The sequence below is a fragment of the Chionomys nivalis genome, chromosome 2, assembly GCF_950005125.1.
Source record: "Chionomys nivalis chromosome 2, mChiNiv1.1, whole genome shotgun sequence".
NCBI classification, from domain to species: domain Eukaryota; kingdom Metazoa; phylum Chordata; class Mammalia; order Rodentia; family Cricetidae; genus Chionomys; species Chionomys nivalis.
Genome location: NC_080087.1, coordinates 67,799,179 through 67,825,328, shown reverse-complemented (window position 1 = coordinate 67,825,328; position 26,150 = coordinate 67,799,179). Strand labels below are relative to the sequence as shown.

The 26,150-nt window shown below is 36.5% G+C and overlaps 1 protein-coding gene across 1 annotated transcript; it reads right to left on the bottom strand.

Moving 5' to 3' along the window:
- Nucleotides 1-440: 440 nt before the first annotated feature.
- LOC130864834 (vomeronasal type-2 receptor 116-like) lies at nucleotides 441-25,981 on the bottom strand. The gene is made up of 6 exons (XM_057755639.1): nucleotides 25,785-25,981; nucleotides 13,166-13,457; nucleotides 12,077-12,889; nucleotides 10,340-10,567; nucleotides 8,064-8,187; nucleotides 441-1,345 (listed from the first exon to the last, which is right to left on the bottom strand). The coding sequence occupies exons 1-6, from the start codon at nucleotides 25,979-25,981 to the stop codon at nucleotides 441-443; spliced, it is 2,559 nt and encodes an 852-aa protein (XP_057611622.1).
- Between the last annotated feature and the right edge of the window lie 169 nt (nucleotides 25,982-26,150).

The following is a 26,150-nucleotide window of genomic DNA, read 5'->3' as shown; positions in this document are numbered from 1 at the left end:
AATTCTACTCCTCTAACTCCTAGGATGCAATAGTATTCACTTTTCTTGCTCTAAAAATGAGCATATTAGTTTCACCATCTGATAGCAATATTTCACTCTACTAAAAGACTTCTCAGCTTTCATTTGTATTCAAAGTTCCACATTCACTCCCTTATCAGTAGAATTACTTAGCATTTATTTTAATGTTGCTGGGGAATTAAGGAGTAAATGAATACATCCCTTGTACACTAACTGTAAGAAATTGAATCTTATAAAATAAGTGGCTGTGTGGATCATTATAGATGAAATTGTACAGAAAAGTTGTATACATGACACTGCTGTGCTTCAGCATTAGAAGAAATGATGAGAATCATTAGCCATTTATACAGTTTGCATTGTATTGTATTAGGTGGTTCTGTACCAATACTGTACTTGTCAGATACAATTTATGAAATGTGTGCTCAGGAAGATGTTTTATCCCTTAACTTTTGAAGAGAATTTCTCTCTGGTCTTAACAAAATTATGTAGCACTTGGGAATAAAAATGCATCCCAGTAGGCCTGCACTGGAAGCCAAGATGGACAAGACCTCCACAACCACCATTATCTTGCCCTTGGTGCTATGGTAGACGGGAAGGAAGGTTATCCAGACACTGCAAAACAACAGCATGCTGAAGGTCAGCAACTTGGCTTCATTGAATGTGTCAGGGAGATTCCTGGCCAAGAAAGCAACAATGAAGCTCCCTAATGCAAGGGAGCCATGGTATCCCAGGACACAGTAGAATGCAGTAACTGAGCCCTTGTTGCACATAATGATGATTTGGCCATGCTCAGAGTGCACATCTTTGTCAATAAAAGGAGGAGAAAATTGCAGCCAGATTGTACAGAGAATAATTTGGAAGAGTGTACAAACGGCAATGATGTAGTTGGGCACACCAGAAACCAGAAAATACCTTATTCTTGTTCCAGGGACTGTGATTTTGAAAGCAAGAAGCACAGTCACTGTTTTGGCCAACACAGTGGAAACAGCAAGAGTAAATACAACTCCAAATGTGATTTGTTGTAGAACACAGGTAGCTGAGTTGGGATGCCCAATGAAAAGCAAGGGACACAGGAAACAGAAGACGAGTGAAATTAGCAAGATGTAGCTGAGATTCTGGTTGTTGGCCTTCACAATGGGAGTGTCATGATGCTTCACAAATATCCCAAGAACCACAGTTGTGGATGCAGACAAGAATAAGGCCATTAAGGTAAGAACCATCCCTAAGGTGTCTTTGTAGTTCAGAAAGATAACAGGTTTTTTAATACACTGGTTCTGCTCTCTGTTGGCATACTGGTCCTCTGGACACCTCACACATTTATCCACATCTGCTGGAGAGAGAAAAGCGTGATTACTACAACTACTGCCATTTATTGACAGAATATTTCAATTCAGTGGGTTGAGTAAACATTGTAATATCTGCATCTTTTGCTGATGATGTAGCTCAGAGACACTGCTGCATAGCAATACTTTCATTTCTTAATATTCATTATAAATATGGGAAATGAAATAAAATAATATGTTATCTACTTAACTTTGTCTTGGTGATACGATTTTATATTATCAGAAAACACAGATATTTTCAGTCCTTTCTGAATGCTATGATGAATTGACTGAAACTAGTGATTTTACAGAGATTAAAATGATTAATCACTGTATTGCACAGAGTGTATTTAATATCTCAGATCCCATGTTACAGATATTTATGATGTCTTTCTGTTTTATGAATGGTTTCCCTGAAATAGTTGGAGATCATGTCTTCTAGAGGACAAGTTATGCGATACATTTTCTAGTACGAATTCACTAGCCCAAACACACTGACATATAAGAAACAGGAAACAGAATCTGTAGGGACCCGTGGAGTCTTCACACAACATACTAAGATCAAGTTCTCAACCAAAAGGAGATTGATGAGTCCAAGAGGACAATGGGTAGGAAAAATGAATCAAACACAGGAGATAGAGAATGAATAGTGGTAGGGAGTACATAGCCCTACCTCTGGTTAGAGGAGATAGGTGTGGCCTGTAGGAAAATAGCAGTTTATAAACGTAAAAGCAGAAACCCTGATAGGACAAATAATTTAGTTTTGATTGAACAGGTTATTTTGGACAGTCATAAAACACTTTATTGCTCACTAGACTTCAATAACATGTAATTGGATGTCATAGATTGGGGGCTAAGTCCATTATTATCATCCTGGGACATGCTGGCATGGAGGAAGACATGGTGCTGGAGAGGGAGCTGAGTATTCTATATCTTTGATGCATAGGAAATGGAAAGTAAATGATCTCACTGTGAATGACCTTCGCTATGAAGGTACAAGAAGCTTAGATATCACCAAATAGATTGGATCAAAAAAATCCCCTTGCCATATAATAATCAAAACAAAAAGCATACTGAATAAAGAAAGAATAATAAGAGCTTAAAAGGAAGAAGGTCAAATAACAGAAATAGGTAAACCTATCAGAATTACACCTTACTTCTGATAGGAAACCATGTAAGGCAGAAGATCTTGGATAGATGTGCTGCAGACTCTAACAGACCATGGATGTAAGCCCAGACTACTATACCAAGCAAAGCTTTCTTCCACCATCGATGGAGAAAAAAAGATATTCCATAACAAAAACTGATTTAAACAATACGTAATTACAAAGCCAGCCTTACAGAAAGTAGTAGAAGGAAAACCTCAACCCAAAGAAGTCAAAAACACCAACAATAGCACAGACATCGGACAACCCTTGACCACCACAACTCAAAGAGGGGAAACACACAAATGCTACCACCAAAAAAATTACCAGAGTTTACAACCACTGGTCATTAATATCATTTAATAGCAATGGATTCAATTCACATATAAAAAGGCACAGATTTAGAGAAAGGAAATAAAAGCAGGAACCAATATTCTGCTGTTTACAAGAAACACACCTCAACCTCAAAGAGAAACACTAACTCTCTTATACACAAAGGATAAGGAAGCAGAGAGGGAAATCAAAGAAGCATCACCCTTCATGATAGCCACAAATAGCATAAAATATCTTGGGGTAACCCTAACCAAGGAAGTGAAGGATTTATTTGACAAGAACTTTAAGTCTTTGAAGAAAGAAATTGAAGAGGATACCAGAAAATGGAAGAATCTCCCTTGCTCTTGGATTGGGAGGATCAACATAGTAAAAATGGCAATTCTACCAAGGGCAATTTATTGATTCAATGCAATCCCCATTAAAATCCCATCAAAATTCTTCACAGATCTTGAGAGCACATTAATCAACTTTATATGGAAAAACAAAAACCCAGGATAGCCAAAACAATCTTATAAAATAAAGGATCGTCTGGAGGCATTACCATCCCTGACTTCAAACTCTATTACAGAGCTTCAGTATTTAAAACAGCTTGGTATTGGCATAAAAACAGAGAAATCGATCAATGGAACCGAGTAGAAGACCCTGATTTTAACCCACAAACATATGAACCTGATTTTTGATAAAGGAGCTAAAAGTATTCAATGGAAAAAAGAGAGCATCTTCAACAAATGGTGCTGGCAGAACTGGTTGTCAACGTGTAGAAGAATGAAAATAGATGCTTATCTATAGTCATGCACAAAACTCAAGTCCAAATGGATTAAAGACCTCAATATCAATCTGAACACACTGAACCTGATAGAAAAAGTGGGAAGTACTCTACAAAATATGGGTACAGGAGATCACTTCCTACGTTTATCTCCAGCAGCACAGACATTAAGGAGAACATTGAATAAATGGGACCTCCTGAAAATGAGTAGCTTCTGTAAAGCAAAGGACCCTATCACTAATTCTTCACAGAAAAAGGCAACCCACTGACTGGGAGAAGATCTTCACCAACCCTGCAACAGACAAAGGTCTGATCTCCAAAATATATAAAGAACTCAAGAAACTGGACTTTAAAATGCTAATTAACCCAATTAAAAAATGGGGCACTGAACTGAACAAAAGAAATTTAAATGGCCAAAAGATACTTAAGGTCATGCTCAACCTCCTTAGCGATAAGGGAAATGCAAATTAAAACAACTTTGAGATACCATCTTACACCTGTCAGAATGGCTAAAATCAAAAACACCAATGATAGCCTTTGCTGAAGAGGGTGTGGAGAAAGGGGCACACTCATCCATTGCTGGTGGGAATGCAAACTAGTGCAACCACTTTGGAAATTAGTGTGGCGATTTCTCAGGAAATTTGGGGTCAACCTACCCCAAGATCCAGTAATACCACTCTTGGGAATATACCCAAGAGATACCCTATCATATGACAAAAGTATCTGTTCAACTATGTTCATAGCAGCATTGTTTATGATAGCCAGAACCTAGAAACAACCTAGATGCCCTTCAATGGAGGAATGGATGAAGAAACTCTGGATATATACATATTAGAGTACTACTCAGCGGTAAAAAACAATGACTTCTCGAATTTTGCGTGCAAATGGATGGAAACAGAAAACACTATCCTGAGTGAGGTATCCCAGACCCAAAAAGATGAACATGGGATGTACTCACCCATAATTGGTTTCTAGCCATAAATAAAGGACATTGAGCATATAATTTGTGATCCTAGAGAAGCTAAATAAGAAAGTGAACCCAAAGAAAATTGTATAGGCATCCGCCTGGATAGTTGAAGTAGACAAGATTGCCAGGCAAAAACTGGGAACTTGCGGGTGAGGTGGCTTGGGGCTAAGGGGAAATAGGATGAGAAACGTGAGAAGGGGAGGATGGGAGGAGCTTGAGGGATTGTGATGGTTGGGATATAGGAAGGGTGATTACGGGAGCAGCGAAGTATTTATCCTAACTGAGGGAATCATCTTAGGTCTGGCAAGAGACTTGACTCTAGAGGGGCTTGCAGGTGTCCAGGGAGATGTCCCCAGCTGGTACCTTGGGCAACTGAGGAGAGGGAACCTGAAATGATCCTATCCTATACTGATGAATATCTTACATATCACCTTAGAACCTTCATCTGGCGATGGATCGAGATAGAGACAGAGACTCAATTTGGAGCAACGGTCTGAGCTCTTAAGGTCCAAATGAGGAGCAGAAGGAGGGAGAACATGAGCAAGGAAGTCAGGACCACGAGGGGTGCACCCACCCACTGTGACAGTGAAACTAACTTATTGGGAGCCCACCAAGGCCAGCTGGACTGGGACTGAATAAGCATGGGTTGAAACTGGACTCTCTGAACATGGCGGACAATGATGGCTGATGAGAAGCCAAGGACAATGGCACTAGGTTTCGATCCTAATACGTGAACTGGCTTTGTGGGAGCTTAGCCTGTTTGGACGATCACCTTCCTGGACCTAGATAGAAGTGGGAGGACCTTGGTCTTCCCACAGGGCAGGGAATTTGTACTGCACTTCAGTATCGAAAGGGAGGGGGAATGTAGTGGGGAGAGGAGAAGAGGAGTGGGGATAGGGAAAGGGGAGTGGGGGGAGGGGGCAATATTTGGGATGAGGGGGAGGGAAATCGGAAACGGGAACAGGTAGAAATTTTAATTAAAAAAAATAAAAATAAAAATAAAAAAAACACCCACAATAGCACAGACATCTGACAACCCTCGACCAACACAACTCAAAGAGGGGAAACACACAAACACTACCACCAAAAAAATAAACAGAGTTTACAACCACTGGTCATTAATATCATTTAATAGCAATGGATTCAATTCATATATAAAAAGGCACAGATTTAGAGAAGGGAAACAAAAGCAGGAACCAACATTCTGCTGTTTACAAGAAACACACCTCAACCTCAAAGAGAAACACTACCTCAGAGTAAAGTGTTGGAAAAAGATTTTCCAATCAAACAGATCTAGGAAACAAGTGCGTGTGGCTATCCTAATATCTAACAAAATTCATTTCAAACTAAAATCAAACAGAAGAGATGGAGAAGGACACTTTATACTCATAACAGGAAAAATTCATCAAGATAAAGTCTCAATCCTGAATATCTATGTCCCTAATATAAAAGGACCCACATATGTAAAAGAAACATTGCTAAAACTCAATTCACACATCAAACCCCATACAATAATAGTATGAGATTTCAACACTCCTTTCTTACCAATGCACTGGACAATCAGATAGAAACTTAACAGAGAAATAAGAAAACTAACAGATGTAATTAATCAAATGGACTTAACCGACATCTATTGAACATTCCACACTTGGGTAGAACTCAGTCACAATGTTGTATGACTGTCAAAACTATTTCTTTGAGAAAAGTCCAGCAAATACAGACTTTCAAGGAATCAAAGATGTATGTCATGGTATGAAGCACGATTAGTAAAAACTTTGGGTCAGAATTTGGGTCAGAAGATCGGAAAGAAAAACACCCAGCTACTGGCTCTTACTTTGACCTCAGTCTGAAATGGCAATCCTGCCTCTTGAAAGCTCAGAAAGAGACTGTGTCTGAGAGATGTCTCCCCACCCCATTTTATATTTCCCTCTAGGTTTCGAATTAAAGGCATGCAACACTGGGATAAAAACATGCAACACCACATTTCTATATTAACCAGGGTGGCTACTGGGATTAAAGGTGGTTTTTTTTTTGTTTACCATAATCTCTTCTATAAAGCTGAAAAGTAAAACAGTTTTACCTTCAGATCTTCAGACAGTCTTTATTTATTAAAGTATAGTTGAAATGCCTCTACATTTCCCTTTTTTTGTAAAAAAAAATAATAAAAAGAAGGCTATAATTAATATAAAAACTGTATACACTAAGTAAATTGACTATATATAATATATACAGGGAAGAAATATATCCACAATATGGAGTCAATTTGCATTTGACATATTGAGAAAAATATTTAGTATGTAGCTTATCTTGGTGAGTCCAAATGTTTATAACTAATGCACTTTCCATCAATGACTTACTTTGCCACAAAGAAAGTAAACTCCCTGTGGAGTTTCTTCAATACCCATTATCTTCTCTGGAGTACATTGGTCTGCTCTATTTTCCTAAACAGTTGATAATACTAATTTTAAAGGACTAGAAATTTGTATTATATTGTTAAATGAGCTGTATAGGTACAATACCTTGAACAAGATTCAAAATGCATGTACAATATGTTTTAACAAAATTAATCTCAAATTTGTATCAATATACAAAATTGGTATCAATATACAAAATTTGTATACAATATACAAAAATAAAACAAATGTGAAACGCAAAAAACTAACAGACCATGTCTGAGAACTTTACATCTCCCTCTCTAGGGCCATTGTGTTGTAGGAGCTGTGGGCTGTGTTCCTGCCGCCCCCGCTGCTGGTCGCCTGGATAGCTTATGCCCCGAAATAACAACACACAAATTGTATTCTTTTAAACACTGCTTGGCCCATTGTATCTAGCCTCCTCTCAGCTAACTCTTGCATCTGGACTAGCCTATTTCTAATAATGTGTGTAGCACCTCAAGGTGCGCTTACCGGGAAGATTCTAGCCTACGTCCATACTGGGTTGGAGCTTCATCGCGTCTGCCCTGGCGATGTGCTGCATTGCGTCTGTCTCTGAGAGGAGCTGCCCTGCATCTGAGCTCACTTCCTCATCCTCCCAGCATTCTGTTCTGTTTACTCCACCCACCTATGTTCTAACCTATGAGGGCCAAGCAGTTTCTTTTTTAATTAACCAATGACCTTCCTCCATTATTTAGCACTGGGACTAAAAGTATGCACCCCCTGATTTCTATATCAGCTAGGGTAGTGACTGGGATTAAACATGCGTGCCATTGTGGCTACTGGGATTAAAGGTGTATGCTACCATAATGTGGTCTGTAAAGCTGACCAGTGCGACTGTTTTACTCTTAGATCTTCAGATAGTTTTTATTTATTAAAATACAATTGAAATGCCACAACAATGGTATAACAAGTTTTTTTAAATGTATTTGTTAATAATCATAGAACTATAAGAATTAACTTAGGAAAGTAATATACTTTATTTCTTCAATTGTCTTTTGGTCCATTGATCAACTCAGTATGACCGAGAGAAGATGATCTATGTGATGTGAAGGATTTATCTCATTAGCAAACACTCACTGGTCTCATTAGAAACTTCATTTTGTGGGCAGGGGCTGCAATCAAAACAGCAGGCTGCCATTCCCTCCTGCCAGAATTTTCTGAATCCAGGACCACAATCAGCACTGCACACAGAGGGTGGCATCTGTGAAAAATCAGATACATGCTGGTGTCAGGAGTTATACCTACTTCTATAAATATATTTCCTTATCATGTTGATATACCAGTTAGCTAGTTTTATATACACCAAAAGAGTTATCAGATTAAGCTTAATATCTTTTAAAATACCACACATACAAATGTATGGAAACAAACTGATGTAAATTTGAGTAGCTTCCCATACCTAGAAATATAGGAGGAAGAATGGTTTTTTTTTTGATATGAACAAACCGTATAGAGCTTACAAACTGGTTTTTCTACTTAATTTTCATCACAGTGACACAAAGTACATTAATAAGTTAGAGGGAACCTTAACTAAAATAGTTCTCTCCATTTAATTAACATGCTGTCAAATTATATAAGCATTTTATTAATGGATAGTTGATATAGGACTACCCAGCCCACTGTGGGCAGTACTGTCCCTAGTCAGGGCTGTGTGAGAATTCAAAGAAAACCAGTAAGCTATTTTCCTTCAGATTCTGTGATTTAGAAGCAGTCTCCATGTGCCTGCCTGCCTTGTCATTTCTTTGCTGTAATTCATGATCCCAATCAAACCTTCTCCTCTATAAGATTTTGGTCAATATTTAATCACAGCAACGTTACAGAAAGCTAACATGAACAGATATCTGAAATAGAGAGTGAAGTCTTTTAAAATGTCAGATAGCACACATGAACTCAAAAACAGCACTGCAAAGCCTGACATATTATAAAGAAAAATACAGCTAAATAGGCAGAGTTAGGAAGGGCATAACGGATATCTATTGAGCTGGAAAGAATGGTGTTTCCTGAGGTGTAAATGCTTTACAAATCCTCCACATATTTGAGGAACCTGAATAAAAGTTTGATTTGAATTTTTTGTTTTCTTGATGACTAATTTCTTGAGTTTTTTTTTTTTTATTTTGGAGACCAGATCTCTGTCTGATGTGGGGTTAGTGAATTTTTTTTCCATTCTGTAGGCTGTTTTATATTATTGACAATGTCCTTTGCTTTACAGAAGCTATACAGTTTCAGGCGGTCCCGTTTATTAATTGTTTCTCTCAGTGTCTGTGCTGCTGAGGTTATGTTTAGGACGTGGTCTCCATTGCCAATGCGTTCCAATATACTTTCCACTTTCTTTTCTATAAAGTTCAGTATGGCTGATTTTATGATGAGAGTCCATCTAACAACAGTAAGAATAGCAAAGATCAAAAACACTGATTACTGCTTATGCTGGAGAGGTGTGGGGTAAAAGGAGCACTTTTGAATTGCTGGTGGGTATGCAAGATGGTACAACCCATTTGGAAGCCAGTATGATGATTTCTCAGAAAAGTAGGAAATAAAACCTTCCCTAAAACCCAGTAATACCACTTTGGGGTATTTATCCAAAGATGCTCAATTGTGCTACAAGGACATATCATCAACTATGTCCATAGCAGCATTGTTTGTCATATGAGAACCTGGGAACAGCCTAAATGCCCCTTACCAAAGAACAGATTTTAAAAAAAGTTGTACATTTACACAATGGAGTATTACACAGCAGAAAAAATAACATATTAGTTTTGCAGGAAAATGGATGGAGCTAGAAAACATTTTGAGTGAGGTAAGCCAGACACAGAAAGACAGTAATCATATGTACTCCTTCAGAAGTGGTTTTTAAACAAGAAGCTAAGAAAACCAGCTTACAAAACACAATCCCAGAGAACTTAGACAACAATGAGGATGGTAGGAGAGACATACCTACATCTAATCTACACAAGAAGTAGAAAGAGACAATATATCCTGAGTAAATGGAAAGCATGGGTACTTTTGGGGGAGGGTTGAATGGGAGAGGGAGAGCAGATAGGGGAGCAGAGAAAAATGTAGAACTCAATAAAAATCAATAAAAATATAGCACAGTAGTAACAGTCATTATACATTATATATTAATAAATAAAGATATACTGGAATGATAAAAATTCATAGTATGCATATCTGCAATCCTTAATGTATCAATAAAATGTCACATCAAAAATGGAAATGTTGAAACATACAATAGGAGGACAGTAACTGCTTTGTAATGTGACTAATTATTTTTAGTTGGTTATAAGACAGCACAAATCAATCCCATTGTCTGTGTTACTGTTGTGTAATGCAAAGGAAGGCAGTTAAGTCAGACCCACCTGTCTACTTCCTGTTGCATGCTCTATCATGTCTTCATATATATGCAGCTGTTGACCATATGGAAAATATGAGATAAACTCTCCTATTTTCACCTTAAGTCCAAGACCATATGGTAAATTCCAAATCTGAAAAATGCCATACTCTTCCTGAAGATTTTCTTTCTCGTTCATAATCACTCTGCCTGCAACTGGATTAGTGAAGCGTGTTTTCCTCAGAAAGGAGTGCAGCTGAAAGAGATACACCATTCTATAGTGTGTGTGCCCTTTCTTGAATTCATAAAATGCATTTTATTTCATCTTAAAGGCAGTATTACTGAAGGTGTCCAGGGGAGACAAAACAGTAAATCAAATAAAGTTACCATAATGTTCCAAGAATTTAAGTTCTTTCAGAAAAAAAGTACCAAACAGAAACACAGACATATATGCAGATACAAATACCAATATGAAAACACACACACCATGAGAGAGAGAGACAGAGGCATACAGTCAGAAATTCACTTCCATATAGACATACATAATGCATCAACATACATTTTATATAGACATACACACAAATGCCAACACTCACACATGAAAACAATGATACACACAGTGAGACATATGCACCAAAACAGACACACAAAAACAGAAAGCTGTGAAACATGAAGAGGGCCACAAATACATGCACAAATTAATTACAAATACACACAGTGAGACACTCACAGACAAAAACACCTACACAGAGAGCTATTGATATTAATGTATTTATGCTCATATACAAAGATAGATTGAGAGAAACAGACAGACAAACATAAACAAAGATGTACATATGTTCAAGAAATATACAAAGAAGACTCAACACATATAAATAAATGAACTAAAAAAATACACAAAAAGTTATTCACAGGCCGGGCGGTGGTGGCACACGCCTTTAATCCCAGCACTTGGGAGGCAGAGGCAGGCGGATCTCTGTGAGTTCGAGACCAGCCTGGTCTACAAGAGCTAGTTCCAGGACAGGCTCCAAAGCCACAGAGAAACCCTGTCTCAAAAAACCAAAAAAAAAAAAAAGGTTATTCACAGAAACAAACTCCCATACAGAAAGACATTGATACAAGATAAATTTATTTTCAGTTACTCAAACAGCTAGCTATGTGGATATATAGAAACATATATATATGGTATACCCACTAACATAGATACAATAAGAGATACCTAGAAACACAAAAATGTGAAAAGATACACAAGAAGAACCATGCATTGATACTTATGTACACAAATGCATGTCCTTCACTGAAGAATGACACTGTTTACTGTGTAATTACTTTCACTCAGGATGAGAAGTGAGGTCCCACGTGCCTACAGTGTGAGCAGATTCAGTTTAGAACATTTGTGCAAATCATCTCATAAGCTGATTATCACATATGTGACAATGAATATGCAAGGATTCATCATCTCATAAAGAAGAGGATTAAAGAGGAAGGACTTGGGCTTACAGTTTTAGAATATCTGTACTAATTGTCAGGTAATCTGTAACAAAATCAGTGTACTTTCTTTACAAATTGTACCTTCCACACCATTGCTTTTGCATTAAGATTTATACCAGCATCCAAATTTACATCATTATGAAGAAAAATTTCCAGAAATCTTTCTATTTTATGAAATATTCCTTATATAGTAAATTGGGACATTTGACAGAATTTAAAGACATTGACATTGTTATTGATGACATCAAATTTCATCCAAAAGAAGAAACACTACCTTCAAGCAGTGAGCATAATGTCCTTTTCCATTATCCATGGGTTGATTATATACATGCTGAAGAAGCATTTCATGGAAGGCATGGGCCACAGCATACACCGCATTATATATGTCATAACTCTCATCACTAAAGGCCATGTCAAAAGTTTGTGCCTTTAGCCATTGCAATGAGGCATTGGATAAGCAATTCTTCAGGGTCTTACACATAGGAGCTGAGACGTTGCAGTTCAAGTTCATCCACTCCAGCCTGGCCAGGAATTCATCTGTGTATTTGAGAGGGTTCAATGTCTGGACAAATGTTTTAAAATTAGAAATCTCAGCATGATGGTGTGCAAAAGTTATTTTTCCTTTGAATGAATTAAGTGGGAAGACATTCTTAGTTGAAGTGCCATCCCACTGTGAGGTGGTGACCCATATTCTCTGTAAACCTAGAGATTCCCACTTTCTAAAGCCCACAGCTAGAGTACTATCTGAGTCACCATAAATGACAACTACATTTGTGGATGATGTCACTATTTGGTTATAATACACTTCAGCTCGTGTCAAGAATAAATGCATCTTGACTGGGATCACACTCACAAAGGCAAAGCAGACTGTAATTTTTTCCATCTCTCCTCTTAATTGTGTGAGAAATTGAGTACCCTGATCATTGTCTGAGATGGCCAGTCCAATCCAGTTCCAGTTGAAGTGAAGCATCAAAGAGATCATGGCCAGGGCTAAAGATGTGTCCTTGGCAGCCATCTGATACAGAGAGGGATATTGTTCACGATTGCTCAGGATAGGATGGAAAGGTCCATAAGTAACCTGAAGGAACTACAACACAGGGAGAAGTATGAGGTAGCACACGTACATAAGAACTTGTAAACACACTTTAGGTCAAGAGTTCCTTAAAAAAAAACTCCTTATCTGCTACTTCTTCCCTCATCTCAATTTCAAAAAGGGAAATGAGGCCCCATCAGAAATGAATAAAACCTTGAATGACATCGTTTAATGAAAATTTGATGGTAGTATACTCCTCACAATCTTCTTAGCTTCTAGGACTATATGAGCAGAGTTAGAATTTCTTGCAGTTACAACACAAAATCTCACCTGTTGAGGTTTGAAGAGGTTGATCTTGGTCCCAGTCATCACAGATGTTGCCAAATTTGGTCCTGTAAGGACCACGATACACATAGTCTCTTTATGACACATATAATTAGGGGGGAAATCATGAACATCTTCAGAAAAGTTAACGTGACTATCTATTTTTGTCCCAGTTGCAAAACTATGCTCTGAATATTCAAATACGAATGATGAATTTTGTAGAAGATCAGGGTTCCTGTTGACTTCATCCATGGAAAAAGCTAAGGCCAGTAAAAACTGGAAGCTTTTAGTTGTTGTTCTGTAAAAGGATATGGTGATTAATATGAACTGAGAGATAAAGATGAAACTGAGTAGTTAATAGATGTACTACTCTGAGCTGTACCGTATTCTCAGGCACTGCCAATACTAATACAAATGGCCTATACTGTTAGATTAGAATCATATAAGTAGCTGGAAGCTTGTAAAAGCTTTAAAAGTTCATTAGAGTTCATCTCCCATAAATAAAGTGATACAGCAGCACCTTTCAAAGAGTGTGTTTTCAATTTCTGGTTTTTAAGTGATTACTCTATAGATAAAGACAATGGCAGAGGCTTTAACCAAACAACAAACCTATTAAAATATTCATTTTAAAATCATCGATCAATGTGAAAAATTCAAGAGACATGTGAGCCTAAAAGTTTATCATATTTTCTTATGAAATTAACTGAATTTGATAAAACTATTAAATAATGCCTGTTGAGTGTACAATAGTAAGGGAAACATTTGGCTGTTATGCTTTCAATTCTTTATAATCAGTGGGCATTATAGTTAACATAGGCCCTTGATCTTTGTGTTATTCTTTTTTAACTGATTTATCTAATGAATAATTTATATTTAAATGAATTTAAATACAAAAGATGTATTTTGTAAAGCTGTATGTATGTGTTCACCAATGTATATAGACAGTATTAATGTTAATGTGGGTAATTAATAGAGAATGGATTCCAAGGATTTGAACAACAATTGCTACAGATTAGACTGTCCTCAAAAGTACAAAAATACACCAGCTCCAGGTTCTTATTCCAGAGATTAAGGTCATGTACTACCTTCTAAGTACTATTCACCTAATTTATGTTTACACAGAATGTCACATATTCTCACTGGAGACTTCTGACCAGTTGTTTTTTATACTACAAAACTGCTTTGACTACATCTCCAGTTACACTAACACAACAATAGCATCCTACATTAATTTAACTGTGCCAGTTTAACATCTTTGTAAATAGAAGATGATAAAGAATAAAATCTGAGGAAAATGTTTATGAGGCTTTCTGTAATAAAAGTGGGTAATAAGCAAGTTGGGAGTGATAATACCAATTTGTGTTTACTTTTTGGGAAGAGCAGTAACTTCTGTCTTTTCCTAGTCATTTCATATAATCTGACCAATCATACTTCTTCATACTTCTTCTTTCTAAATAATTCACCCAGAGTAAAATGAACCTATTTCCCACTTAGATATTGTACTACTATGATTTCTTTACGTATTTACATATATATTTTTAAAATAAAAATAATTTTGAATATTTTTATTACCACCCAGAAAAAGTGTCATTGAAAATTTTAGTAACACATAATAGGAATTTGAGACTAGATCTTGTGAAGCCCAAACACCAATTCCTTTCTCCCAAACACTAAGAAACATAAATCCCTTGAGCAGTTATAGTGCCCCAGTAGACTAAATTTCTGCACTTGATAACAACTATTAACAATACAAAAAATTAAAATGTGTGTAGTCCCCACATTGGTAAAATAAAGAGTTATAATTAGCTAAATTTCTGAAAGCAAATTTAAGAGGTACATAGGAAATAAGTGTCAGAAACAAACTATTTAGATACAAAGAGACAATACACTTGTTTTTAAAATAATGGCAAAGATGTGCTAGTATGTAACTGCTCTATTCCCTCTATAATGTGTTGCTAACTATCACACACCAGGGCTATCGATCAAGTAAGTGACAAGTGTAGTGTCAATCGCACTTTTCAAAGAATTCAAGCATATAATTCACAGTTCATAATTCCTTTTTCAGCAAAACTAGAAGAAGTGAACTTTGAGATTAACGGGCAGTGATTTTACATGTATGTAAATGAGGTATGGAGAAAGAAGAACACATATGACGATTACAATGGACAGGTCTCTTGCTTCCAATCTTGATGCAGTTTGAGGATAATGGGACCACATCAGATCATTCAAGAGAGTAACTGTATATCTATGGGAAAACTCTTCACAGCTTGCTATGTCACGAATATTAGTTGCCCTAGCAGATGCTTTAGAACCTACACATTGATGAATGTCCATCAGTTGGTGGTACTCTATGGCATTTACTTGGGCCCACTTGGGATGATAATAACTGAAACAGAATGGGGTTTTATTTAATAAGTGATCTCCTGCTATAGTGTTGTATGTATATGTATTTCTGATTGTGATTAAGGCATTCTGTTTGTATAGCTTATTCAAAAATATTCTGTATAATTAAGAAATACAGATTAATAGATAATCATATATAAGTCAAAATTGCCCTCCCACCTGTTCAAGACTAGTAAACATGATCCTTCAACCTGCCTGGGCAGAGAGCACAGAGACACGGACATAGTCTCATCAACTTGCCTTCCAACTCTGAGTGAGCACACAATCATCCAGGCCCAAAAATACTGTCAAAATGCTCCATAGCCAGAGTTTGTGCTGGAAGCATGGCCCAGGAAGCTGCATTTCAAAACTGCATTGATGTTATCTGTTGGCTTGCTATAAATAGCTTTTATTATAGTTAGGTACGACCCTTATATCCCTAATCTCTCCAAGAACTTTATCATAAAGGGATGTTGAATTTTGTCAAATTCTCTTTCAGCTGCTAATGAAATAATCATCTGTTTTTTTTTCTTTCAGTTTATTTATATGATGGATTACATTGATAGATTTTCATGTTTTGAACCAGCCCTGCATCTCTGGGATGAAGCCTACTTCATCATAATGGATAATTTTTCTAATGTGTTCTTGGATTCGGTTTGCAATTATTAATTGAGGATTTTTGCATCGATGTTCATGAGTGAGATTGGCCTGTAATTCTCTTTCTTGGTTGAGTCTTTGTGTGGTTTTGGTATCAGGGTGACTGCAGCTTCATAAAAGGAATTTGGCAATGACTTCTCTGTTTCTATATTGTGAAATACATTAAGGAGTATAGGTATAAGGTCTTCTTGGAAGTTCTGGTAGAATTCTGAATTGAAACCGTCTGGACCTGGGCATTTTTAGGTACAGATGTTTTTTATAACAATTTCTCATTGTTCGCGACTAACAGGTGTATTTAGATTGTTCACCTGGTCCTGGTTTAACTTTGGTATATCGTACTTATGTAAAAAAAAGTGTCCATTTCTTTTACATTTTCCAATTTTCTGGCATACAGTCTTTTGTAGTAAGATCTAATGATTCTCTGAATTTCCTCTGTGTCTATGGTTATGTCTCCCTTTTCATTTCTGATCTTGTTAAATGCTGGAGAGGTTGTGGAGTAAAGGGTACACTCATCCATTGCTGGTGGGAATGCAAACTTGTGCAACCACTTTGGAAAGCAGTTTGGCGATTTCTCAGGAAATTTGGGATCAACCTAGCCCAGGACCCAGCAATACCACTCGTGGGAATATACCCAAGAGATGCCCTATCATACTACAAAAGTATTTGTTCAACTATGTTCATAGCCTCAATATTTGTAATAGCCAGAACCTGGAAACAACCTAGATGCCTTTCAATGGAAGAATGGATGAAGAAAGTGTGGAATATATACATATTAGAGTACTACTCAGTGGTAAAAAACAATGCCAGCTTGAATTTTGCATGCAAATGGATGGAAATAGAAAACACTATCCTGAGTAAGGTAACCCATATCCAAAAAGAAGAACATGGGATATACTCACTCATAATTGGTTTTTAGCCATTAAGGACATTGAGCCTATAATTGGTGATACTAGAGAAGCTAAATAAGAAGGTGAACCCAAAGAACAACATATAGATATTTTCCTGGATATTGAAAGTAGACAAGAATGCTGGGCAAAAATTGTGAAATAGGGGGATGCCATGGGATAGGGGGAAGGGGAGATGGGGAGAGTAAAGTGAGAGGGGGAGGATGGGGAGAGCTTGGGGAATGGGATGGTTGGAATAAAATTTTTTTATTTTTATTTTATTTTTTATTTTACTTAAAAATTTCTACCTCCTCCCCTCCTCGCATTTCCCTCCACCTCTCCCCTCCTCTCCAGTCCAAAGAGCAATCAGGGTTTCTTGCCCTGTGGGAAGTCCAAGGTTCTCCTCCCTCCATCCAGGTCTAGGAAGGTGAGCATCCAAACAGACTAGGCTCTCACAAAGCCAATACATGCAGTAGGACCAAAACCCAGTACCATTGTTCTTGGCTTCTTAGTCAGCCCTCCTTGTCAGACACATTCAGAATATCCCCTCAATGGAAGAATGGATAAAGAAAGTGTTGAATATATACATATTAGAGTAATACTCAGTGGTAAAAAACAATGACATCTTGAATTTTGCATGCAAATGGATGGAAATATAAAACACTTTTCTGACTGAGGTAACCAAGACCCAAAAAGATGAATATGGTATGTACTCATCCATAAGTAAATTCTAGCCTTAAATAAAGGATATCAAACCTATAATCCGTAAACCTAGAGAAGCTAAATAAGAAGGTGAACACAAAGAAAAGCGTATAGTTATCCTCCTGGATATTGGAAGGAGAAAAGGTTGCCAGGTAAAAATTGGGAACTTGGGGGTCTGGGTGGGGGTAAGGTTATATGGGGAGAAAAAAAGTGAGATGGCGGGATGGGGAGAGCTTGAGGGAATGGGACTTTTGGGATGGAGGAAAGGTGGATATGGGAGCAGGGAAGTATATGTCTTAATTAAGGGAGCCATTATAGGGTTGGCAAGAGAGTTGACTCTAGAGGTGTCCTCAGGTGTCCATGGAGATGTCCCCAGCTAGATCCTTGGACAGCTGAGGAGAGGGATCCTGAAATGGTCCTATCCTATAACCATACTAATGAATATCTTGCATATCACCATAAAACCTTCATCTGGAGATGGATGAAGCTAGAGACAGAGACCCACATTGGAGCACTGGACTGAGCTCCCAAGTTCAAATGAGGAGCAGAAGGAGGGAGAACAAGACTTCAAGGGGTCTGCCCACCCACTGAGATGGAGGGGCTGATCTAATGGGAGCTCACCAAAGCCAGCTGGACTGGGACTGATGGAGCATATGATCAAATCAGACTCTATATTTCACTTCTTAACGTCTATAGTTTAATTCACGGGGACTCATATTTGTAAAAGAAATATAACTAAAGCTTAATTCACACACTTTCTTTTAGACATTTCAACATCCCACTTATTCCAAAGGACAGGTCATCTGAACCAAAGCAAAGCAGAGAAATTCCCCTTGTAAGAGACATTGTAAAGAAAAGAACCTATCAAATATCTATAGAATGCTGGACACAATCATAAAAGAATAATTCATCTTTTCAGGATGTCATGGAACTTTCCTCAAAACTGACCACATACATGGTCACAAAGCAAATCTCAAATGCAAGAAAAATAAAATAACCCTCTGCAACCTATCAAAGAAACAGAGATTAACCTGAATATCATCTTAAAGAGAAAAACAAAAAGCTTTCATACTGTTGGAAAATAAAAACTCTCGAATGAATGATGGGGGAATCAAGACAACAATAATGAAATTAAAGACTTCTTAGACTTTATTAAATAGGAATACTACATATACTCAAATTATGAGACAAAGTGAAAGCATTGGTAAAAAATGTCATTTATCTAGCTTTTACACAAAATAGGTTATATCTTCTACAATCAGTCTAAAACAAACCTAAATGCTCTAGAACAAAACGAAATGTGAGCATTCAAAAGGAAAAGACATAGGAATAATCCAAATGACATCTGTATTTAATAAGTTAGATAAAAGAGAAAAATAAAAATAGGCAATAAAAGAAGAATATATTCTTTGAGAAAATCAAGCCTAATCCTTATGCAAAATAACACAAAGATTGAATATATAAATTAATAGAACCTGAAATAAAGAGGAGACATAAAAGTATACCTCAAGGAAACATAGATAATCATTAGGTCTTACTTAAAAAACTTACAATAACACAATTGGAAAATTTAAAAGAAAAGGATAATTTCTCACTAGAACTATCAGATTAAATCAAGATCAGAGAATCAATAAAGGTACTTCTGCAATTCCTCAGGAAATAGTAACAATCTTTAGGAATCGCAACACCAAAGAAAGCCCAAAGATAGATAATTTTAGCAAAGATGATTAACAGATATTTCAGTAAAAGCAAACAACAGATTTTTTTCAGGTTATTCCACAAAATATAAACAGAAGCTAAATTGCCAACTTTGCTTTATGAGACCACAATCATCTGATACACAATCCACAAATAATTTGATTATGAAAGAAAATTTCAATGAATTTCCCTTTTTAATATCATTGTAAAATACTCAATAAAATGCTTTCAAACTGAATCCAAGAACATATCACAAAGATAAAGACCAACTAGGCTTTATCCCAGAGTTTGGTGGATGGTTCAACACATGAAAATCAGCCAATATAATTCACCATATAAGCAAACTGAAAGAAAAATACACATCATAATCTCATTAGATGCTAAAATTCCTTTGACAAATTCCAACAAACTTTAATGACAACAGTCTTTGGGTAAGTATGGACTCAGTGAACATACCTCAGCATAATAAAGCTATTTACAGCTCTCCTGGGTCCAACATAATAATAATAGGAAAAAAAGCTCAAAATTTTTCTATTAAAATCAAAACCAAGTCAAGATTGTCTATGCTCTCTATGTCAATCAACATATTATTTGAACTTTTAATAAGATCAGTAACACTGTCAAAGAACATCAAAAAGCTACAAATTGAAAAGAAGGAATCTAAAATATAGGTATATGCAGAATAAATGAGACAATATATAAGTGATTCAGAAAATTATAGCACAGAATCACTACAGCTGAATCATTCCAAAAGTGGTGGGATACAATATTAGGTAAAAAAAAAATAGCCATCCTAGTCAAAATGACAATGAGGCTTTGAAAAAAATCAGTTGAACAACACCCTTCATAATAACCAGAAATGATGTAAAATAGCTCTATGTTCCTATCTAAAGTAAGTGAAAGACTTTTATATTGTATATTTTGTTACATTCAAACTATCATATTATATTCAATGTTCCCAAGAGAAATAACAAAATTTGTATTGAGTTGGAGGGTGTAGCTAGCTACTAGCTGACCAAAATTAACCACAGAAATTTTTCAGGAGAGTGGACAGTTACTCAGAGGAAGTAATAGTGGGACATTAGAGAGGAATTTGACTCTTTTTGATGGGGGAAAAAAGAGATATGCGGGCATTTGTTGCTTCTCCGCTCCTATTCTGATTGTTCAGGCTCTTACATTGATAGCTAACTCCTGAGTTTTTATTGATAAAAAATAATTAGCTAAAAACATCATCTGGCATTCAACTCTGGGAACAAAATCAAGAGTTAGCCAGTCACCATGGGCTTTGCTGCCACTTTAGTGACTGTCTCCACAGATGGATTTTTCTCCCTTGCCTCCAATCATCAAAGTAAGTGGCTTGTTCTCTCTTTCCATGGGTTGCAAACTTTCCCTGGACCCCATATTACAGCTGCTTCTTCTTCAGTTGAGCTGCTTCAGCATAGATATGAACTATACACACATACACACACAAACACAGAAACTGCTACACATAGAGATACATCTATAGAGAGAGAAATGCATATTACAGCCACATACTCATTTATACATATTCACTAGTTTGTGCAATGACACACCGATAAACACAGTGGCATGTGTAAACAGAAAGACATATAAAACCCAAAGAAACACAGAAAGATAATTTTGCAAAAGAGATACATAGACAAACATGCATGCATATTCTCAGACACTACACAAAGGGAGAAATACATGGATACAGATAACCACACAACGTGACAATGACATAGAGAAATTTATGCCCATATACAAAGACATAACAACAGTCACACAAACATACATAGCAACACAGATATACATGTGTGCAAGCATATATAAAGAAATATGAAGAACACACATATAGGCACATGAAGACACATGTATTGACAAACACTCACAGGCAGATATACATAAAAAACTCCCATATAGAAACACATAAATACAAGGCAAATTTGTGTTTACTTCTAAAAACAGAGAGAGATGCAGCTATACTGAAGCATATACCAAATAAACACACACACACACACACATATATATATATATAAAATATAGCAACACAGATATAGACCCAGATACAAAGAAACACAACAAAATGCATGCATACACATTCACATAAAGGAATATGCATGTATGCATAAAATTGTATCACAGCACAGTTTCTTCTGTAATTACTCTCAGAGTTATATGTGAGGTCCCCAGAGTCTACATGGGGGAAAAATCAGTTAAGGAAACTTATGAAAAACATCACATTCAGTAACTCACCACATATGTGACAGTTAACAAAGGAGTGTTCATCTTATCAACATGGAGAACATTAGTAACTAAGGACTCATATGTTCTCAATATTATTGTGGGATGATATTCATGTGCTTTGTAGCAATCACTAATTTCCATTGATAATTAGTTTCTTCCCTGACATTGTCTGTAATGGAATTTTATATCAAAGTCTAGATTTATTTACACTGCAGAAAAATGTTCAGAAATTTTTTTATATGTTGAATATTTCTTAAAGTACTAGATTTGGGCCTCTGAGATCCTCTATGCACTATGACATTGATGACACCAAATGTAATCCAATAAAAGAAACTCTACATTCAAAATTTTCATATCAGATTTTTTCCTATCGTCCAGTGACTATTTACCTTATTGAGGAAAATCATGCACTGCATGGGAACAGCATGCACAGCACTGTATACATCATAACTGCTCTGACCAAAGGCCCTGTCAAAAGTCTGTACCATTAGTCATTCCAATGAGGAATTGAGTGAGAACTTCTTCAGTGTCTGACACTTAGAAGGTGATAGTTCTAAACTTCATCTACCTAATCTGGAGAGGTATTCATCTGAGTATTTGAGATTGGTCCAAGTAAGGTCAAAATTTAAAAAAGCACAAATTTCAGCAGGTTGGTTTGCAAAAGTTAACATCCCAAGGGATGAGTCAATTGTGAAGTCTCTATTTCTTATAGAGACATCCAACCTTCTGTGAGGTGGTTACCCACATTCTTTGTATACCTAGTGATTCTCACATTATAAAGCACACAGTTAGAGAACTGTCTGTGTGACCATAAATGAAAAATAAATTGTGGATGATGTCATAATTTGGTTATCATATACTTTAGGTCTTGACAAGTATAATCGCATGTTGACTGTGATCATAATTATAAAGTCAAAAGAGACTGTGATGGAGGAAGGTCATTTGTCAATAAACAAACTGCCTTGGCCCATTTGATAGGCTACCCCTTAGGTGGGTGGAGTAGACAGAATAGAATGCTGGGAGGAAGAGGAAGTGAGCTCAGATGCAAGGCAGCTCCTCTCAGAGACAGACGCCATGCTCTCCTCTCCAGAGCAGATGCGATGAAGCTCTGATCCAGGATGGACGTAGGCTAGAATCTTCCGGGTAAGCACACCTTGGGGTGCGACACACATGAACAGAAATGGTCCAAGCAGTGTTTAAATGAACAGAGTTTGTGTGTCGTTATTTTGGGGCATAAGCTAGCCAGGCAGCCATGAGCCGGGCTGTGGGAAGAGGCCCGCAGCTCCCTACTACAAGACTGTATATTTAATATAACTTTTTTTCAGTTAGGAGAAAATTTGAGCACCATCTTCATCGTCTGAGAGGGGCATCCAAACCCAGTTCTAATTCAAGTGAAGCATGAAAGGAAACATGGCCAGAACTAAAGATGCATCATTGTGGGCCATCTGATACAGAGAGGGAAACTGAGCACAATCACTTAGGATAGGATGGACAGGGGCATGGATAAGCTGAATCAATGACCTGCAGTGCATGGGTAAGCTGAATGAACACAGAGAGCAGCTGGAGTAGCATGCACTCCTGAGAACTTAAAAACACTGTTCTGCCAAGTGTTCTAGAAAACGCCCTCACCTGGTAAACTTTCTCATCTCTGTTACACACAAAGAAATGTAAAAGCCCCATCAAGTCTCTGAATAGTAGCCCATAATCTCACATTTTGACAACCATGTGTGGTCATTATCTTCCTCACACTTTTCTTAGCATCTGGGAATAGTACAAATGAAGACAAGGATTTCTTTCAAACATCCAAAAATACTCACCTGCTGAGATTTGCAGAGACCTGTGACTAATCCTATTATGACAGATATTGTTCAGTAAGGTCCTCTAAGCGCCATAGTACACGTGATCTTGTCGTTACAGACATAATAGGGGGAGTTTCTTTATTTTGTCCAGATAAAATTAATGAGACTGTGTAATTGTGACACATTATTACACCATCATTGCTGGTAACTGAAATACTAGTGACATATTTGGTAAAATATCAGGGCTCTTGCTACATCACCAATGCAAAAATTCAAGAACAGAGAAAACTGGCTGTTTTCAGTTTGTGTTCTATAAAAGGCAACAGTGTTTATTATGGACAGAGATCTACATAGGATTATTTGTAGTAAAAAGAAGGATTATCCCGTACTGTACAATATTCCCAACCTCCCTCAATAATTGAAGCAAATGTCCCATGTTGTGAGTTTGGAAAGACATAAGTTGCTGGAAGATTAAAAATACGTTGAAAGTTCATGAAAGTAAATCTCCCATAAATAAGTTGAACCATTTGCAACTTTCACAGAAAAGGCCATGCATCTCTGGTTTTTTAGTGCTTGCACAATGGATAAATAAAAGGTACAGGCTTTGGTGATACAGAAAACCTGATCAGATATTCAGTTTGAAATAAGTGAGCAATATTAAAAGTACACGTAATGCATTAGACAAGATTCAGGTAAGTTTTATGAAACAAACTTAACTAGAGGAGGCATTCAAGGAATGACTAGTGAGTGCACAGTGGTCTCTTGGGGGTAATGTTTGGTTCCTGTACTAATAATTCTTTCATATTTAGTGGACAATATAGTTAACATATTCCCTCATGTCTACCATCACTATCTTGTATTTTTATCTTTCTGGTTTATCAATTAAAGGTACAAAATATTCTTTAAATATTCAATTTTTAATACATTTAACTATCAGACTACATTTGGTAAATAAATTGATTTGTGGGTATGGACATGAGAAATACTTGTATAGACAATAAAAGGGAATGGATTTCACAGTTTTCAGTAAAACTGGTTTTTATTTGCCACTGGCCTTGAATGCATAATGATACACATACTCCATTTCATAAATGCAGAGATTAAGGGCCTAAACCACAATATTGTCCAAATATTTAAAGCTTACATAGGTATGTTCGATGTAATTGTACCTGGTATATCTGAACAACTTAAATTTTCTTATACAGAGCACCTTTTGTCTACATTTCCAGTTATAAACTCACAACACTGGCATGCAATTGAGAACTATGTACATCTGGAAATGGCAGTGAGATTCGTTTGTGCCACTATTACAAGCTTGTAAAGTACAATAATATAAAGTGTGTAATGTATGGAACATATTTATAAATTTTTATAATATAAATAGTCAACAATACCATTTTGTTTTCATGTTTACCCTTAAATAATATTAACTAATAATAATAAAAAATAATATGTCTTCTTACACAATACCAATCATATGAACAATAAACAACAAACTCAAACATTCGCTTTCATACTGAATGATACATTTAGACTTAAAAACAATCTGTTTTCTATTTTGATTTTTTACCATTGTGATATCTTTCTGAATAAATATAAATATTTATGTCTACATGTTGAAATAAAAAACAATCAAAATATTTGTTATTACCTTATGGAAAATGCCATCAAAAGTTTCATTAATACTCAACAGGAACTTGAGATAAGAACTTATGGAAGTGAAACATTAACTCCTGCACACTAAATATTAGGAATTGTCAATGATTTGATCTGGGGGTGGCATAGTGAACAAAGTGCTATATTTGACAAGAACAACTAACAATGCACAAAATAAAAAGTGCATAGTGCACAAATTGGTAAAAGACAAAGCTAAAATTAGTAAAATTATTGAAGAGAAAAATAAGACATAAATTAATTAGTGTTGACAGTGAGTAAACAGTTTAGATCTATATAGAAGAGACGCGTGCTTCTTAAATAAAGGCAAAGAGCTAGTAGGTAACACTCTCAAGTGTTGAAAAGTATCACATGCTGCAGCTGCAATCAGGCAAGGGCAAAGAAAGTAAGCAGTCACCACTATTAGTGACAACTCATATTTCAAAGAATGCAAAAATATCATTTAAACAACAAAAAAATTCTTACTTTAAAGAGACCGTGAATGTTGTCCTATGGAAATTAAGGCCTGTGGATGTACAAATATTTCTGACCCCTATGAAATATTAATGTTGACATTTACATAGACAATTCAAAGAAACTTACTGTGTATTCAGAATGTGGTTGAAATAATCTTTCTCCACAGGCCGCTGCTCTCTTACAAGTAAGAAGATACAACCTGTCACCAAATCTTCATCCTTGTCTTTATTCTCATACATTCTCCAAAAGCACCTGGGTTGAGTGAACCTGGAAATAAGAAGTGGAATGTTCAGGAAAAAGAAGAGAAAAATCAAAGCAAACATATTAGTCCTTCTTGAAGCCTGGGAAGTGTGTGGGGTGAAGTGCTCTTCAGATCAGTACATTATATGGGTACCCATACTTTCCCACCTGTTTTTATTTCTGCAGCCAAAGCAGAGGCTATTTGTGTATTCATGATTCCTTTATTTCCCAGTTGATTCCTCGCCTCTGGGG